At 40.9% G+C, this 20,724-nt stretch overlaps 1 protein-coding gene across 1 annotated transcript in view; it reads left to right on the forward strand.

The window, feature by feature from the left end:
- The window catches only part of LOC107124162 (plasma membrane calcium-transporting ATPase 2-like), a 265,585-nt gene that overhangs the window by 153,407 nt on the left and 91,454 nt on the right, over window positions 1–20,724 (forward strand). Inside the window, 4 exon segments of the mRNA XM_015427552.1 lie at window positions 2,567–2,608; window positions 6,977–7,141; window positions 8,859–9,073; window positions 10,550–10,792. Coding sequence (XP_015283038.1) covers window positions 2,567–2,608; window positions 6,977–7,141; window positions 8,859–9,073; window positions 10,550–10,792 — 665 coding nt within the window.

Here is a 20,724-nt window from a genome sequence, read left to right on the forward strand (position 1 = left end):
GGGAAATTGCTGACCTTATCTATGCTTATATGTTCAAGTATCTTGTCAAAACTCATACATAATTACATTATGTGTCTATGATATGTTGATATGCAATGTTCCCAATGATAAAAATGCACCAAACAACTTTTAACAGTCATTGATTGGATTTCTGTGTGCCCGATTCAGAATTTCTATGTATATTTGCTGAATTTTGCAACAAAGCATTATGTTTAGCAGCAGATTTCCCCAGGCAGATGCATTAAAAGTGAACATTTGGTAAAGTACTTTTTAAATTCTGTTAAAACATTTGAGTGGTTTTACACAGACAAAAATAAATAGAAATATATTTATTTGATAGGATTACCAATTTGAAAATGCTCTGGGAATAATATTTTTGAATACTTTTTTTTTTAAAATACACCCTGGCTGATCATTGGCTGACTTCTCTTGCAGCTCAGTTTAAACTTATACCTTGATGTAAATCAAACTGCAAGAGAAATCAGCCCAGGAATAGGCAGGGTGGCAGGTGCTGATATCTCTCCACTGTCTCAGCTGGGGCTGGATCCTCTTTTGGCTTGGTTTAAACTGACCTGCAATAGAGGATCAGCTGGGGTGGCAGGAGCTGAGAGCTCCACACTGCCTTATCTGAGTAGGGTTGCCAAATGGGGGCGGGGGGCGGGGAAACCCCCGCTTTGAAGGATGCTCTGGGAATAATATTTTTGAATACTGTTTTTTTAAAATACACCCTGGTTGATCATTGGCTGACTTCTCTTGCAGCTCGGTTTAAATTTATACCTTGATGTAAATTAAACTGCAAGAGAAATCAGCCCAGGAATAGGCAGGGTGGCAGGTGCTGATATCTCTCCACTGTCTCAGCTGGGGCTGGACCCCCCACCTCTTGGGAGCCCCCCCCGCCAGTAAGTTTGCCAGACTTGGCAACCCTATATCTGAGGCTCTGTTTAAACCGAGCTTCAAGAGAAGTCAGCCCAGGATCAGCTGGGGCAGCAGGAACTGAGAGCTCCCTGCTGCCTCCGCTGGGGCTGGCTCTTCTTGAAGCTTGGTTTAAACCAAGGCATAAATGAAATTTAAACTGAGCTGCGAGAGAAGTCAGTCAAAGATCAGCCAAGGCAGCAGGAGCTGACAGCTCCCCTCCGCCTCAACTTGGTGTTGGCTTGTCAGCCCAGGATCAGCTGTGCCCACGGGGAGCAGAATGCTCCCTGTGGGCACAGCTTCTGGTGTGCAATTCCCCCCTCCCCTTTTCTTCTCCTTCTTTTTGGGTCTGTTGGACCTGAAAAAATCAGGATTTCTGAAAAATTCCAGATCCAAGTGACGCACTGGTATTGCGGTCTGAGATTTTTGGGGGAAACCCCCCAAAATTTTCAGTTCAGTATACCCTAACCGAAAAAGGCATACAGTTGCACACCCCTAATTAGGACTCTGGATATTTAATGAAAATCGCAGTCATGCTCTTTCTGATATAAATAAATATGGAATTAAAATGATAATTTTTGAAGTGTATACCACTAAGGACTATGCCAGATGTAAGAAATTCACCAAAACACTCCCTACACAGACTCAACATTCAGTCCAACAGGACAATTGAGATGGCGCACTAGATTTCTGGGATCCAGGGTTTAGCTGTCTGAGCTCTCAGTATGGAACTCAACATTTCATAGTTTTAAATTATGATAGGGTGCAATATTGTGAAATACTGCGTTCCAAATTTCTATTCACTTAATCCTATATTTCTATAGCTCAGTTTCACAGTTGGTTATTTCCTCATTACCAACACCAAGTCGTTGCAGGTTCCCCATTGTACAACTGGACCTGGCCCACTGGCTGGCACCGAACAGCTTGGCCCAGTCCAGCATCCCCCACCCATTTGCTGTAATAGAAAATGTGAAATATTGCTAATGTTTTTAAATAACTGTGAAATGTTTGAAAAATAGTATTGCTATAGAAGAGAAGCTTGAATTAATTTATTTGAATTGGTGCCCAGATTTTATGGATTGGTATTTTTGCTTTTATTTTTAATTGACTCTGTGATTGCTCTGTTATGTTTTCTTTTGCTTGTGTTTGCTTTACTTCTTGTTTGTTCACTGTTATATGTGTTTTGAACTAGTTTTATTGTGCACTGCTTTGGAGACTTTGAAAAGTGGCTTATAATAAATTCTTATATAAACATGATGGCAAAGAAGCTTAGCTATTGCCCTGTGTGAGCTAAGGGTGTGCGCTTTGGCTCATTGCAGAATCTTGTGCAATACCAAGAGATTTCATAGCAGGCAAGTCGATATAGGAAGTATTTCTTTAAAGTACAATATTTGAAGACTACTGGCTTTATTATTTCTGTAACAGAGTAGGCCTTAGTAGTAAAATCATAAACTTCGTTGTGAATTTATGATCAGGAAGTGTTTTCATGCATATAAATATACCATAACGATTTGCCATTAACTTTATTTAGAACATGCTCGTGACATTTTGGCTCTTTTTATTTTACTTAAGGCCCTCCTTGTCATGTTCTGTCTCTGTGTACTGATTTTTTACTGTCTGTTTTTTGTTGTCTGCTACACTTTTTATCATATAGGCAAAATGCAGGATGGAAATATGGAGAACAGCCAGACCAAAGGTAACCTTCTTTCATAATAGGCAGATTTTTAAACTGTACTTGAATTTAGTTCAATAGATAAAGTAAAAATGTTGGAGTCTGGAAAAAATGTGGCTTGAAAACAACAGTAAATTCTATACATTTCTATAGCAGAAGAAACAGTCCAATAGAGAACATCCTCTCCCACAGGAATCTGTTGATTGGCTATTCCATATCATTGATATACCTAATTCACAATGTGACCAAATCTGTGGATACTTGACTCTAGAGACTGTGGAGCTATGAACAGACAGGAAAACAAACAGGAGACATACCCCAAATTTGCAGAAAAATCTGAAATCTTCAAAAAGATGAATGGGAGGATTAAAACCACACAATAGAAGCATCACCTGTAGCTTTAAAAAATAATGCCATCAGTGACCATTACTAGGCAACAACAACAGTAATGGACGCCTTCAAGATTTGGTTTGTGTCATTAAAGGGCAGGGAGGGAGAGCAAACCCTTTTCAGGACAGATTTGGTCTTTAAGGGATGGCCAGATTTGGTCATTAGGGCCAGGGCCAGCAACGACCACTGTGCAACTTGCTACTGCAACTTCCATGACTCACCAGACTCACCATGTTCAACAGCAGCTCCCCCCCCCCAATAAAAATCAGTGTGGTATAGTGCTTAGAGTTTCAAATTGGGATCTGGAAGACCCAGGTTCAAATCCCCACTCTACCACGGAAGGTCATCTTGAGGCAGTCACACATTCTCAGCCTAATTTACCTCACAGGGTTATTATGAGGATAAACTGGAGAAAAGGAGAATAATGCTGTTTTAGGTGCCCATTGTGGAGAAAGTAAAGCTATAAATGAAGTAAATAAATAATGAACGTAGCTGAAGATGGGGGACAAATAAAAGCTAGATTGGTTTGTAGATAGGAAGCAGGGAATGGTGAGGATATGGGGGATGCCAGGAGGAGCGGCAAAGGAAGCATTGTGGGGAAGGAGATACAGGGGAAAATGAGGTGCACCCTGCAAGTCCTTGCAGGTACCCCATTGCACAACTGGACCTGGCCCAGTGGCCAGCACGGCACTGCCAAGTCCAGCAGCTGGCACCATTTTGTTGGGCCCAGCCTGGCTGCTAATGGTGCACAACTGAGCCATTGTTTTCCCAGTAGAGGCTGCCAGAGGGAGGGAAGAAGAGAAAGCAGAAGGCAGTGGAGCAGATCAAGGTAGGTTGGCTAATGGGTGGGAAGAAGTAAAGGAATCAGGAAAAGGGGACAGGCTACAGTGGCTTTGAGGGAAGGGAAGAGGAAATTTCCCCCCTCCCATGTCCTTGCAAGACCCTCTGCTTGTGTGTGTGAGCGTAGTGGCTTTGAGGGAAGGGAAGAGGAAATTCCCCCCCCTCCCATGTCCTTGCAAGACCATCTTCTTGTGTGTGTGAGTGTATAAAAAGGTAAAGGTTCCCTTGCTCGAAAGCCAGTCAAATCCGACTCCAGGGTTGCAGTGGTCATCTCCGTTTCAAAGCCGAAGAGCCAGCACTGTCCGAAGACATTTCTGTGGTCATGTGGCTGGCACGACTAAACACCAAGGCGCACGGAACGCTGTTACCGTATACATATATGTATACTGTATACATATATTTATATGGCATATATACATGTTCTCATGTGAGAAATGCTATGCATGCTATTGTTTACCTTGCTGAAGCTGAAGTAACAGGCCATAATGTGCTGACATTGTTTCAACATGTTTTCCAGCATGTTTCATGATGTATTACACCATCATGAAAATTTCAGGGAGTTGTGCTCACAGGCCCTCTCCTGACTGCTGTTTCTGTGCTTCTCATCTTCTGTATTATGCCTTCTCAGAGGACCATGATAACTGCCCAATGCCAGCATAGGGTATGCCACTGGCACTGTGTATTCCGTTCTCAACCACCATGTCTTCCATGATCCACCATGGTTATGAAGGCATATTTTAAAATACAGTTTAGACGTTTCAGTGCAATTTTAATGTCTGTAAATTGAAATTTAGGAAGTTAGGAAGCAGAGGAGAATTGAACACCTAGCCACTTAGCCAAAGATGTTTTTGAAGTCTGTAGTGCAGCTATCGCACAGTAGAACGTACAAGACAATTTGCCATTTGAAGTCATCTTGATTCTTTTCAGCTCCTTGCGAGAATGGCTGCAGTAAAAGCTGCATGTGTGGTTCTCTCCCATGCAGACACAATATTTGGACTACAGTTGGGGATTAGCTGCTAAACATGTTTTTTGTCTTCTGTGAAATATAACTATATTTATTTCCTCTGCAAATTATAGATCAGGATGGATTCTTTTCTATGCTAAATAATACCAGTCTTTCCTCCCTATTTTCTGACTTATTTGTGTTAACTTCAGTTGTCAAACGGCAGTGTTTTGACATGTTTTGCTTTGCAGAAGGAATGTGAGTGCTATTGAAAATCTGAACACATCTTCATTTATTTCCAAAATACATAGATACATGAACAGCAGAAAATACAGAAAGCAACGCTTATGGTTTCAGTTAGATGGCACAATATTGGAAATAACACTTTCAGTTCTGCTTGGGAAAAGCGAAATTGATTGGTTTTTAAGTATTCTTCAGGGAACAGCCACAATGGTGCACTTTTGAACTTGTCTAGTAAACTCCTTAATATACTGTGAGCAAAGTTCACTGAATATGTGTCCTGAGCAACCCCATTAAAATGAGTTGTGCAGCACCATTCTCCCATCCATTGCAACTGGGATTACACAGGAGAAGTCTGCAATGTGTTGTGCCTTGTAGCTTCTTTCTTTTTATTACTGCATCATTTTGCTCGGGAGTATGTAAGAGAGATGCCTGGAAAATGTGAGAGGCAATGTTGAAGACTTGCAGTCAGTATTTTAACACTGGCCTTTGCCTTGCCTCAGTGTTTTGTTAGTTGTCATGATTGTAGTAAGTATCATGGCAATATGGGCACTTTTAATTGTTATTTTCTTGCCTTCACATAAATTATGAATTGATTAACAGTGTCCCCTAAAGAAGAATTACACTCTTCTAATTCCTTTGAAGGGTATAGGTGGGTATAAGTCTCCTTAGGACAGCAGTGTTAGAATTTCAGAAGTCTTTGAATGGATTATAGGGTCTGCTAATGTGAATTACTGAAGTACAATAAGGCCTGATGGGGGCAGAACCCAGTCCAGATCCTGCTGATTTTCTATAAACCATGAGTGGGCAGAGGGCATAGTATGGAGAAAAAGTTGGGCATATCTCCTCCACACCCTTCCAAAACTGCTTTTAATTAGCCATTTTTCTCCTGGAAGGACTTGCTTCAATTTTGTAGGTCTGCAGGCAGAAGAAATGGTTAAAATTGGTTGGGGGGAAATAGAGGCATAGGAGAGTTTCTCTCTTCCCTTCTGTTTCTTCCCTATTCCCTATTTACTTCATTTATACCCCATCTTTCTCCCCAGTGGACCTAAAGCAGCTTCCATTGGGCTCCTCTACTCCATTTTATCCTCACAACAACCTAGGTTGCCAGCCCCCATGTCCGGGGGGGGGGTTCCCCCACTTTTGGGGGCTCCAATCTGCCCCTGGGCAGCCGGGCAGCCAGGGAAACCCTGCCCCCATGCCCTGCCCCCAAGAGTGACCACCCCCCTGGGCCCCCTCCTCCCCTGCCAGGTTTAAAGGGCTTCAGCTGATTTTCCCCAGCCCTGCACACTGTGGTCCGCATCCTGCTCGCAAAAAGACCCTTTAAAGGGTATTTTCGTGAGCCGAGCATGTGGCCCATGGCTGCCCCTCTCCCTCCCTCCTGCTAGATTTAAAAGACCTTCCAGTTGATCAGCAGGCCATGTGGTCCCTGCTGATTAGCTGAAGCCTTTAAATCTGGCAGGAGGGGAGGGGGGCTAGGGGGGGTCACTTTAAATTGGAAAGTCTACACCCTTGGTGAGGGCTAAGGAGTGTAGCTTAGGGACATCCCCACTGACCCCTGGAACACCCCCAAAACCCTTCAGGGGGACCTGTCAACCCTACAACAACCCTGTGAGTTAGTTTAGGCCGAGGGTGTATGACTGGCCAAAAGTCACTCAGGAAGCTTCCATGGCATATTGGGGATTGAAAATTTACTTTAAAAAAGCCAGACTACAAACTCCTACCTTGCTAATGGAGACACCAAAGCAGGTCTTTCTGTGTTATTTCCAGAGTCCTTTGTGCTACGAAGACTGTAGTTTAGAATCCTGTTCAAAATAATCCATGTCGTTAATTTTTCCAAGGATTACAAAACCTCCAAAACCCAGAATCAACAAAACCAATTAACACTAAAATTATCCAGATCTTCTTTTCTAAATTAAAAGATAGAAGTGACGGTAAATTAAAGTTCTTAAATAACATTTTCTCCACTGCTCTGCCAGCCAAACAACAGGATGGTGCAGCTGCAATGGAGATGCAGCCACTGAAGAGTGCAGAAGGGGGAGAAGGAGATGACAAAGACAAGAGGAAATCTAACATGCATAAGAAAGAGAAATCTGTCCTACAGGGAAAGCTGACAAAATTGGCTGTCCAGATCGGCAAAGCAGGTATGGTGTACATGTAATATAAAAGTCTAGGAGGAGCACACTTGAGAGAGTTCAGGTTTATTGGCAACAAGATCTGTATAACTTAAACAAATGCGCCTAACAATGGCTGTGTTACATAGAATATAGTAGAATACAGAGGAAAAAAGGTGAACCCCACAAAGTAAAGCCTATGGTCTGTGATCCAGAGACACATGTTGCGTCTTGATTCAGTTTGAGGCAGAGATGCAGGGGAGAGGATTTTATCCATTGCTGATCAAAATCTTTCACATAGTTATGATCCCTGGAACTCATCCTCTTTTTCCCTTCCAGGGCTGATAGTATAATTGGGATGGGGTGGAGGGACAGTTACAGTTGTGAAATTGTACTGTAGATAAGAACATAAGACAAACCTGCTGAATCAGACCAGTGGTCCATCTAGTTCAGCATCCTGATTCACGCAGCAGTCAACCAACTGCCCTTGTGTGAGCAAACAGGGCATAGAGGCCATGGCCCTCCCCAGCTGCTGCCTCCCCGTACTGGTATTTAGAGGTTTGCTGTCTGTGGCTGTGGAAGGTCCCTTCAGGCACCGTGGCTAGTATCCACTGATAGACTTCTCCTCCTTGAATCCATCTAACCCCTTTGAAAAATATCTGTGCTCATAGCCATTACTATCTTCCCTGGCAGTGAATTCCTACTGAATTACTCATTATGTAAAGCAGTATTCCTTATTGTCAATTCTGAATCTGTTTCCCTGTATTCTAGTATTATGGGAAAGGGAGAAAAAGCTCCATCAACTTTCTCTATCCCATGCATGATTTTATAAACCTGCATCATGTATCTTCTCAGCTATGTTCCCCCCCCCCAGACTGAAAAGTCCCAGACTCTTCAGCCTTTCTGTATAGGAAAGATGCTCCAACCCCCAATCATCTTGGTTGCCCTCCTTTGTATTTTTCCCAGTTCTGCAATGTCATTTTTGAGATGCACCAACCAGACCTATGCACAGTACTTCAAATTAGGCCACACCATAGCTTTATACAAGGGTATTATAGTATCGGCCACTTTATTTTCAGTCCCTTTCCTAGTAACTCCTAGTGTGGAGTTTGCTGTTTCACTGCTGCCACACACTGGGTCAACATTTTTACTGAGCTTCCAACAATGACAACCCCTAAATCTATTTCAGTCTCACCTCAGCCAGCCCAGACCCCTTAGCATTAAATTAGCATTTTTTGTTCCAATATGCGTTACCTTACACTTACACTAAACTTTTTTGCCACGTAGTTGCCCACTTACCCAATTTAGCTCCTCCTGTAGCTCTTCACAATTCGCCATGGTTTCCACCATCCTGAATAATTCAGTATCATCTGCAAACTGCACTGCTCAGCCCCTCCAGAGCATGAATGAACAAACTGAATAGCACCAGTCCCAATACCAGTTCTTGCGGGACCCCACCGCTCTCTTCTTTCCATTGCAAGAACTGTCCATTTATTCCTATTCTTTGCTTCCTGTAGGAAATTCAAACCTTCCCTTCCTCTGTAATGGCGATCCTGATCCAAACCAGTGGTCTGTATACAGGTTCTGTCCCTACAGAAACACTGAGGTCTTTTCACAGATCTCCTACCATCATTTCTTTTAGCTCTAAGATATTTTATCATATCTTTTTGTTAAAAAATTATTGCTTTTGCTTCACAATATCTTTTTTATTTGGTTACAATAAAAGATTAATTTTTTTCTGTTTCAGGTTTGGTAATGTCTGCCATCACAGTCATTATTTTAGTACTCTACTTTTGTATTGACACCTTTGTAATCAACAAGAAGCCATGGCTGCCTGAGTGCACTCCAGTCTATGTTCAGTATTTTGTGAAGTTCTTCATCATTGGTGTGACTGTGCTCGTAGTTGCTGTCCCAGAAGGACTTCCTCTTGCTGTCACTATTTCCCTTGCTTACTCCGTAAAGGTAAGTCAAACCAATCTCAAAACCAAAGTGAATGGAAACAAGTCTTTGAATTTCTTTGAAAAGAAACAATTCTTTTAATATAATTTAGCTTGCCAGTGGCTGAGTTTTTACAATGGGCTGATCATTTGACAAGGTATGAGCAGCATGTCAGTGTAATTTTTGTTTAAATGTTGAAATTCTTCTCATGCCTAATACTGTTTAAATGAAAGATGGGAAGCAATCCCCCCCCTTTATATAGCACACTTGCCCAGGGTCTGACAGAGCATCTGGCACACTTGGAGACAGCCAGTGGTTTCTGCATAATTGGCAGCAAATTTGTTTAATTGTAAATTAAACAAAAAAGGAATAACCCCTCCCCCAAAAAATAGTCTGACATTGATTGAGTAATGTCCGTTGCTTTTCAGAAACCATGGAGTGTGGAGGAGCATCTGGCTATCAGTTAAACAAAGTAGGGGGTTGGCCTGTTCAGGCTTCTCAGAACATATCATATTCTGGACATACAAATTCCCCCAAATTTTCCTATATAGAATAGGGTGTGGGAAGGTAAAAATATTCCTGTTCTGCAATGTACCACTCTTTTTGGACTAAATGCCCACTTTTGTTGTCACCTAGCCTTGAACTACAGTAATCAATTCTAGCTATTAGTTGTGCTATAGAGCTGGAATATTAAGGTTCAGGAATATATGAACAGGAAGCAACTAATCGATTACCAGAACTGATCTGATGTGACAAATTTGAGGCAGGGAGTTTCCACTCCACACCACCCTCCCCTGATTCCTCACAGTTCTTCTAAGTTTGTTTAATAGAATAGTAACATAGAATACTAACATAGAATATTAACAATAGAATATTATTTCTCTGTAGCAATAGGCATGGTTTCCTTATAGCTTCTGTCAAAATAGCTCAGGTTGTGTGAGAATTGTTCAAATGAAATATGGGTGAGCTTTCTAGTAGAGGACAGTAAGTTATCTTATGTAACCTGCAAAATAACACTGGTATCTTTCCGTCCTCTTCGGGAAAAATGTGCCAAGGGCAAAATACGTATGTATAATGTTTGACATTAATTATAGAAAGTGGAAGAAGGGGTAGTACAGAATAAGGCAGCCAGGACCAACCCATTTAATCTCTAGTGTAGTCTCACACTTGTACTTGTCTTTTCATATTGTCATTTCAATTGTTTTGACATTGGTGTCAAGTAAAAATATTATACAGTTAAGTTAGTTGATTGTGTCTTTTCTGAATCCTCATCTAATTTTGTGTCTTTCAAACAGTGCATAAAGTGTTAGCTGTTGCCTTAATAGCTATCTTTAAGGAAGTATGTAGAAATGCATATCTGTTGCGATTGAATATGTTTTACAAAGCCAAATGTGATTTAGAGGAATTGCTCATGGATATCACATTCAAAATCAAGCAATCATTATGTGCATACTACTATATTTTCTTTCCTACAATATGTTTATATATTTTTTCCTTCAGAAAATGATGAAAGACAACAATTTGGTCCGTCATTTAGACGCATGTGAGACTATGGGTAATGCTACAGCCATCTGCTCTGATAAGACAGGGACATTAACAACTAACCGAATGACTGTAGTGCAAGCCTATGTTGGAGATGCCCACTACAAAGAGATCCCCGCCCCAGATTCCATTCCAGCCAAAACTCTGGAGTTGCTGGTGAATGCCATTGCCCTCAACAGTGCTTATACTACAAAGATTCTGGTAAGTGGGTTTTGCTTCCTGACAATTTAAAGGAGGGGAAGAATTGCATCCATTTTGATTATCTTTGTTTATATATATTATCCAGTGGTTGTTTTTTAAATCCTGTGGTGATCACAATGGTAGCCAAAACGCATCTGTGTATCTGTATATTTTTATGTTTTAAGACTATTCTTTTATGTCTCCTGTATCACTAGCACTGTGTAAAATGCCATTTTCAACAAGAATAAGCCTTTCAGCCCACCCACTTGCATTCTTTGGCCACTTCTGCACTGTAGTTTTTGCACTTGTTTGTCCCTATTGCTTAGCCCCCCCCCCTTCTCCACACGTGTTTTGCTCCCTCTGGGACTACTAGAGAGTGCAAAACACATTGGGGGGGGGAACCCTGAAGCAATAGGGACAAAACGAGTGACAAAAATGACAGTGTGGAAGTGGCCTCTGTCCTGTAAACAGCTCGAGTATGTTGCTACTGATATGCCATTGTTATAGCTTTTTTCTCTTCACTACCTATATCCAGTCAATGGGAGATGACATAATGACTATACATGACTATACATAGGTAATCAGATTTCCCTGCATGATAAAATCATTATGGGCAAAGGAAAAACATTGTTCTACTCTGAAGTGGGGGTGGAAAGATGGAATGTGTATCTAATAACTGGGCTGGGCTGGGCTGCCATGGTGGATTTACTGCCCACAAGTTCCTCTTGCTATGACTTTAGCCCTGGTCCTGCTAAAAAACTGGGAGATGTAATGTTGTCCCACTTTCTTTCACATTGGGGGTGCAATATTTGTCTTCTATAATAGTCCCTTCCCCAAAGTTTTCAGCCTTCAGTAAAAGAGCTCATTATGAAAAAGCTGAAAAATATTTTGTGAAATACAATATCCGTCTTCCCCCACCACCCAGTTTCATCTTAGTGCTATAAACTGCATGTAGAATGTTATCTTTAGGATTATGTAAAAGGCCATGAATAAATTATATTGTTATAAAATAGGTTATACCCTTGAGTTTTTCCTATTAAAAAATACTAATGGGGGGAGCATAGACTGAAATAGTGGTTTGGTGCAGACTGAAAGTGAAGTATACGTAGTTGCTAATGATGATTCATGAGAATTTTCTTGTGAGAAAAAAGAAATTGTCTCTCTATGAGACAGAAACCCTCCATTACTTTTTCTACTTAAGAGAGATGTGTTAAGGCAGGCATGTCCAACTTCGAACAGGTAGTGATCTATTTTTTCCGGCCAGGAAAATAAAGTTTCAAATTAGTTTCAAATTAGATTTTAACCCAATAAAGTTGGGTTCCACCGCCCCCCCCCCACCATTTATAATGCACCTTCTGTTATTTACTGGTAAGCAAAATAAGCAAAAACAAAACAGAGAGACGAAGATCCAGAAAGAACTGTGAACATTTTTATTGAGTTATAACTTTCTTTAACTGTCTCAATAACTTTCTTTAACTTTTATTCAGAGTTATTTGTGTTAAATGTAGGTCAAGTATTGATCCAGGCTGATCTTGCGCAGTCTTTAAAACTTCGCTCGTGCTCATTAGTGAGACCATTAGTGAGACCAAGTGGGGCTGGTGATCTACCTCTGACCCCTCCGCGATCTACTGGTAGATCGCAATCTACCTATTAGATATACCTGTGTTAAAGTCTTCCTTAAATTGTCGTCTAGGTAATGTGTGATCCCACAATAGTAATTTCAAATTTATATATTCATAATTTTTCATGCCCTTTCTACTAAACTTGAGGTGGCAGAAATTAAAATCACCATGAATCCACCACCACCACCCAATCAAAATCATGTTTCCCTTGCTCTGCCATGACCTTCCCTGCAGTGGAGGACCTGCAGAGCCTGAGATCAGAGAAGCGAGGGAGTTGCACCAGCTTGTTTCTCTGCCTTTCCGTATCTCTACACTTCCATGCTGCATGAACAGGGATACTTTATCCTCTCTGGTCTGCTGTAGATTCTCCTTAAATAGGCTCCCCTTTCAATCCCCTTCCCTGGCTTCCTCCCTCTCTCTACCCCTTAATCCAACCACAAGTTTCCTGAAGCCATGTCTCAGCCTCCTCCCACATTGCTCCCTTTCCCAAGCAGGGCTTGGTGATGTGACTGACTCCACCTGGCTGCCAGACTCTGTTGCTGAATCTAGAGTCTGCAATCTTGCTCTGCCTGTTCTGGACATCTCCTGGCATGGCTGCAGCAGTTGCCACTTACACATGGCTTGTCTCAGCCAAGTTGAGTTGCCCTTGCAAATGCGGTGCAGGTCCCAACACTGTACAACCATAGACATAATAAAACAAGCAAAACCCACAGTAAAACCAGCAAAGTAAAGCAGCAGCTGTATAAAATCCTTCTGAAAGAAATTAATTTGGTATTCCTTTTGGAAGGCCACCAAAGGAAAACTGATCCAGATCCTGCCAGGGCTATCCTTAGAAAGGCTGGATCATTTAAATGGAAAACCCCATACATTCCCTGTAACTGGAATGATGGGCAATGGACAGCACTGCTCAGGAATGCGTAGGCATTGCTAATTTTGTGGGGGCTCAGTGTTTCAAAGGTTACTATGTTACCACCAATGGCCTGCCTTGTTCTTTGGAGAAATTAGCTAGGCAGCAGGCAAGGCCACAGGGGTACAGGAATATCACACCACCTGTATACCAAGGTCCGGCACAGTAGGAAAACTCCAGATTTGAAGAGTAAATTAAATAATTTTTATTAAGGTATTTATCGAAGTACAAGCACACTAAACATTTAAAAGAGCAAGCAATACAGAACTAAGAAAGCAGGGGTGTTTGATAGTGAATAGATAGGTCAGTTACTGGGTAATACAACCTGTCCAGATGTGCAGGGGTCCATGGAGGTGAGATTATGGCCTAAACCCAAAGGATTTAGGGGTGGGCTGCCAGTTGGCATCAGGGCAGAAGCACACACTCTGAGGCCATGTGTTCACTGGGATATAGCCATTGGAAGACAATGCCGATTAATTGGCGGCCCTGGGGGCTGGTCTCAGGTGAAAACAATAGATTACCTGGACCAATCCTGGGACCCAGGGGTGTGTGACATCAGGATTGGCAAGGCCTTTATGTGACCAGTGAGCTCTCAGAGGGGCAGAGTCTAGATTTAACAATAGAAGCCAGGTGTTGGAAGACTGTACTGGGTCTGTCCATTGTGGAACAATAGAGTGGTCTGGTGTTTCTCTGGTACCAGACAAAAGGACTGATGTTTCTTAATGTGTGGCAGGATGAACCTGAATGGCTGACCATTCACTAGACATGGAGAGTTAATGTTTCCTTGATAGGTCTGGCATAGGCATAAGAATGCAGATACATGAAACAGGAGAGGAGGATGGAAATATGCAACACACTTCATTTATGACAATAACACAGACCAGAGGCTTTTTGTCCCTGCCTGCCTGTACATTTGACAGACAAAAGACTAGCTATTTGGTCAGTGGAAGATGCCTGAGGCAAGGGCAGAGACTTGCCCATTCTAGTCCTCTTTGGACTAAGCTGACAGGATAGATTGTGTGGGGGGGTTTGCTTGCATGGAGGGTGCTTGGCTTCTCAGCTAAGATGTGGTTCTTCTAGCCTCCCAGCAAAAGCCACTGTTTAAGCCAAGCCTGGCTTCATAGGGCACTGCTTGTGGAGGTTCAGAGGTTGTTTTTGAGGTGTCTCTCTCAGGAAAGACCACCTGGATTCAAGGCTGAGGAGGCTGGCTACAACTAGTACAACAATGCACTGGTTATCAAACATTTAAATGACTTAGAGCTCACACTAAAGAAGTCTGTACCATGGGAACAGCTGTATCAGAGTCTTGAAGGAATTAAGTGAAATTTAAGCAACATGGAAGCATTCCAAGCTGCATTTCATGTGGCTTTCACAATGTCTGAAAATGGGAAATCTGGAATTCAAACATTGCAACACTTTTGTTTAGGACTTGCTAGTATATATGATGCTGGTTTAATTCACTAATTATATCATTACGTTTTCCTTATATTGTCTTATTCTGTTCATTCCTCCCCCGATGTTATAGCTCACAGAATATTGTTTACAGGTCCTAGCAAGAAGATATCTGTTTATGCTGTTGTTAGGATCTTAATTAAGCCAGGGGTTGATGCAACAACTGCTTTTGGCCCTGTTTGGGCTTGATGTACAGGTATCTGAGCTAAGCAGGCAATCTCAATCAAAGAAGCAGTGGAGCAAGGCTTTGGGTGATCTCACAATGGCCAAGGAGAGATATTCGGGATACATTACATGCTTGGTGACATCAATGTGAGAATGTTAGGGTTTCCTGAATTTCAGAATAGACTCATGAGAAAGAAGAGTTGTTTCCAGTATTCTGATAAGACAGCTCATATTAGCCATTTCAAATCAACCCAATGGACATTTGTGCATTACTAAACAGTACTGCTGTCTTATGTTGCAGTGGCAGACCCAGGAATACCCAAGACTCTGAACTTGGATCGTGAATGGAGGCTGAACTCTTTTTTAAGTGATAAAGTCTCCGATTGTTAGATCGACTCAACAAGAAGCGGCGGGTGAGGAAGGGCTGGAGTTCCACCCCCCCCAAATGAAACAGTCCGTAAGTGCAGCAAAAAAGATAGAGAAAGTATAACTAACCATATGAGACTTTATTCGAGCTTGAAAGGTGTAATTTAATCCAAGAAGCGCTGAAATCGGTTGACTTTTACTTTAAAACAATAAACTTTCTCGTAATAAAAACAAAAACAATGGTTGGTAGAGGGAAAAGAACGGGGACGGAGAAGAAACCTCTTCCCAGAAGCTCAGTACCAACAACTCCCACTCAATCCCTGGAGACGGCTCTAGACTTTCCCAACATGCTGGCCTCTGCATTGCGCCCTCTGCTGGAGCAGATGTCGACTATGAACTCAAAGCTAGACTCTGCAAAAACAACTCTTACAAATTGGGAAGAGGCAAAACGGACCAAAAAATTAAGAAGGTTGAAAGAAAGACTAAAGATATTGAGCAAAAGATGGCAGAGGAGAAAAAAGAAAGAAACATGGAAAAAAATCTTCTACAACTTCAGTTGGAAAAATCCATATATGTTTTGCGCTTTCAAGGTTTATCTGACCAAAAGGGAGAAGACTTAAAAAGGATTTTGAGCGAAGCAATCGCATCAATTTCAGATCTCAAGCAAGAAGACCCCCAGAAGGATATGGATTTGGTTTACCGTACTTACCCGGATTTTATAAGAAAAAATAAGCTACCCGGTGAAATCTACGTGAAATTTTCTAAGAGAACTATGAGAGACAATGTTTTGAAAGCCACATCGGGGAAAATACTAAAGATCCAGGAGGAGGAAATTAAAATCCTAAAAGACATTCCATTTGAGATCCAGAAAAGAAGATATGAATATAGATTGATTCTTTTTCTCCAAAATAAACAAATTGTATACAGATGGACTTTCCCAGAAGGACTCACATTCAAATTCAACGATAAGAAAATTAAAATTGACACTGCCCAAAAGGCAAAAAGCTTCTTAAAACAGCAATTAAACCCGAATGATGATGATGGTGAAGAAGAGGAATATAGTGGCGAGGAAATGGATGATTCTTTAAGAAAATCAAGCAAATTCAGCAGTACAACTTCAGACTCTGAGAATGGTGTGGCGGCTCCAAAGATATCAACAGTCAAGAGAAAGAAGCGTAAAAAAATAAACTCTGATATTGGATTATAAGAAACCTAGAACTAGCATAATGTATTTTGGCGTAAAAATATATATAACCTTTTTACCTATTGTTAAAGCAGGAAATATATTCAATTATATCTTTTAGATGCTACTTGTAGTTTTAGAGTTGTTCCCCTGTCCCTTTCCCTGTAGGGTTTATAAGTATAAAAAAAGAAAGAAAAAAAGAAGAAAAAATAAAATATGTCGAGGAAGGTAAAAATGGATGAAGCTGTGTAATTGCACACCCAAGCCAAAAGTCAGGCTGGCCGGGGTCCAAAGATGGAAGGTATCCCAGTATGCTTAAAGCTGGAAGCTGTATTGGAATAGTACTTCAGTGCTACTGTTTGTGTTTGGGTTTTGCATGATATCAATCAATGAATGACATCAGTCCCAACCCTCAAGAGTGTACCATTTACTGTAGCAGATTTTTGAGTTACAAAAGAATGTGCAACAGGGCCTACTGGCAATAATCTATCCTCTTTAAATGAAGAAACATGGGGAAAAGTAGCAGCAATACAAACCACATGGAATAGAGATTGTGGTTTAGAATTTTCTGACGAACACTGGACTCAAATCTGGTCCTCCGCGCTATTCAGTAGCAGATCATTACAATTCAAATTACAACACTTTAAAATTTACGCAAGATGGTACCTTACCCCGGAAAGGTTATTCAAAAGCAAACACAAGGCTACTTCATTATGCTGGAAAGGTTGTAATTCCTGAGGTACTTTTGTCCATTTGTTGGTGGGCTTGTCCTAAAATTCACTCATTTTGGTGTAAGGTACTGTTTGAAATCAAAAAAATTACCAACTTTGATATCCCAAACTCACCTGAATCCATTTTGTTACATTACTGGCCCACATTGCAACTTTCAAAACAGAACACTGAACTTCTCTCACTCTTACTTGTAGCTGCAAAAAACCTTATCACCTTGCACTGGAAACTGCCTAAAATCCCTACAATATCACAATGGAAAACAAAATTGTGGGATATAGCAGTATATGATAAAATAGCAACACAACTAAAGGTATCGAAGAATCACAAACTTAGTAATAATTTCTTGGAGAATTTGTTGTTGTTTTTTAAATATATTACAACACACCACCCGAGTCTATATAATGTGCCTCTGAAATATGAAACTTGTATGTTTTATTGATATTCACTATGTATTTGTAGAATATCTTTTGTACTCAAGTTAAGAGGATGTATAAGTTTCTTTTATCTATTAGAACTGTTATATGTTTTGTGTTCGTTACAAGAGTTCTACCTTCAATTAACCAATGTAATAACTACAGTGATATCGGGTACAATACCATTATGTTCTTTGTACTTTATAAAAATTTCAATAAAATTGTAATTTAGAAAAGAATGTGCCGCATTGTCAGAGGAGGAAAATGGGCAATGATATTGTAGTAAATACAAATGGTATCAAAATTAATAGAGGGCATGGACCAGGGGTGGTCAAACTGCGGCTCAGGAGCCACTTGTGGCAATTTCACACATATTGTGCAGCTCCCAGCAGGGCGGCTGGGGATGGTATTTGTCTCTTTAAATCCTTTCGCTAATCCAAGCCAGCCAGTGTGGGGGCGGGGGGGGGGGCTTGCAGGGCAATTTCTTGAAATCCTTGCGCAGACCGAGCGGGGGGGGGGGGGGGGGGGGGGCTTGCAGGACACATTTCAAGTTAAAGCTACTTTCTTTCCACCTGTCCCTTCCTCCCTCCCTCCCTCCCCATTTATTTGCTTTCTTTCCACCTCTCTCTCTCTCCCTCCCCCTCCCTCCCTCCCTCCCTCCCTCCCTCCCCCATCTTTTTTTTCTTTCTTTCTTTCTTTCTTTCTTTCTTTCTTTCTTTCTTTCTTTCTTTCTTTCTTTCTTTCTCTCTCTCTCTCTCTCTCTCTCTCTCTCTCTTTCTCTCTTTCTCTCTTTCTCCCTTTCTTCCTCCCCACCCCTCCCTGCCCCATCTATCTGCTTTCTTGGTTTCTGTTTCTCTCTTCCTCTCTCTCCATCTTTCTTTCCACCTGTTCCATTCTTTCCACCTTTCTCTTTCTCTCTTCTTTCTGTCCTTCCTCCCTCTCCCTCCCTATCTATTTGCTTTCTTTTCTCTCTCTCTTTCTCCCCCTCCCTCCCCACCTATTGCTTTCTTTCCACCTTTCTTTCTTTTTTTCTCTCTTTATCCCTTCCTTTCTTTTTCTCTCCCTTCCTTCCTCCTCCCTCCCCTCATCTGTTTGCTTTCATTGTTTCCCTCTTTCTCTTTCTCTCTTTCTTTCCACCTCTTTCATTCTTTCTTTCCACCTCTCTCTCTTTTCCTCTCTCTCTTAGATAAATAAATATTAGCAAACAAACAAACATCATTGGACAAATAAATATCATCATCAGTAACTGTTTTTACCCTTTTGTTTTTATTTTTGGCAGTATCATTTAATGCTAATAAAAAGCAAACTTGCATATTTTGCGGTAAAAATATGTGTGTGTTATTTGTTCATGTCTTTCAGCTCTTAAACATCTGATGTTTATTCTATGTAGCTCTTACGTTAAGCGAGTTTGACCACGCCTGGTATGGACATTAATAAGGAATGTTCGTGTCACTTCTGACTGCCAAATATACATTTTAACGTACACTTTTTTGAATACTGGCTTCTCTCTGGTCTTTCAGTGTTCCTGGTCATGTAAAGTTGTGTGGGGGCTCCATTCTAACCTTTAAAAACAACTCTTAGAATTCAGGAGATGACATAGCATAGGTGATCCCACACACCCACACCAGTTCATAGAATTTATGCTTTAAAACCAGCAGTAATATTTTGTCTATATATAATTACCTTTTGCTTGCACCAACAATACACTTTTATTGATGAAAAGTGACCAGTTTCTCCAGATTTAGCGCTATCTTAGTCCTAACATAATATGCTATCTCCAGTTCACGAGCACAAAAGATATTAGCTGGAAGTGACCATTATTCACTTAAACTTTTTTTTGCACCAATTGATTTTGTCGTGTTGATTGTGGTATATGGGGGCAAACATCCAGGTCATGTATGATCAAACAACCTTTCAAGACTTTGCTTTATTGTTTCCTTCACCTTGATTTCAATTTGACATACTTCACATTATGATACAGATGGATTTTCAAAGGGAATTTCTTTACTCTTTTAACTTTATTCAGATCTATTGGTTAGATCCAGCCAACATTTTCACTCCATCTTGCCCAATTCCTCCTCTTCTTCTTTTTTTGGCCCCCCATAGGGGATTTTTTTATTGCTTTTCTAATAACTACAAACAGAAAATTAGGAAAGGGAAACTACAATCTAAGGGAGAAGTAAAGAAAACCCTCTAAAAACCCAAGAGATGGTGATCATACATATATTTGCAAAATTACCTTTAAGAACAATGAGGCCTGCCGAAGAAGAAAGATACGCCGCATGGGTGCTGGTAGGGAATCCCTCCCCCTTGGAAAAAATTGTGGCCCTAGCTAGGTATTCAACTACGCAAGTAGTCACTGTAAACCGCTCTGAGACCCGTTAGGGGTCATGAGCGGTATAGAAATCGAAATATAAATAAAATAAACACAAGTTAACTTTCTATGAAAATGATCATCTATTTAAATATTTAGATATTCATCAACAATTCTAATTTCATAAAAAGACTGTAAAAACATATATAATATACTTGTTTTAGATACTCCAGAGTAGATTAACAATCTATTTTTTCCCCTTTCTGTGTTTCAATTGATAGCTTTGTTTGGAGGCAGCAGCCCCCAGTTTAGAGTCAGAGTCTTCTTCGGAAGATCCAGCCTCTCCTTCTTCTTCACTTTCTTTGGCAGCATCGGTCGCACCTTCTCCTGCTGGGCTGCTATGTTGACGCAAAAACTCGCAAGCCTTTTCAACAGAGTCAATCCTTTCTTTTCCATTTGCATATCTAAAGATTAATCCGTCGGGTGTTAGCCATCTGTAGCAGACATTGTGCTTTTGTAGAAATAAAACCAAGTCTCTGTATTTCCTTCTTTTTCTTCTTATCTCAAATGGAATGTCTTTCAGTACTCTTATGTCTTTGTTTTTTATCTTCAAGGTTGCTTCATTAGATGCTTTCAATAGTTGATCTCTCACTTTTCTTCAGAAGAATCTTATTGTAATTTCCCCTGGCAGATTATTCTTTCTGATAAATTTTGTATACGATCTATGGACCATATCAATTTCGCTTTGAAGTTGATCTGATGTCATCTCTGCCAAGGGAGCTAATACATCACCAACAAT

Source organism: Gekko japonicus, unplaced genomic scaffold, assembly GCF_001447785.1.
Source record: "Gekko japonicus isolate JY-2015 unplaced genomic scaffold, Gekko_japonicus_V1.1 scaffold354, whole genome shotgun sequence".
Classification (NCBI taxonomy): Eukaryota; Metazoa; Chordata; class Lepidosauria; order Squamata; family Gekkonidae; genus Gekko; species Gekko japonicus.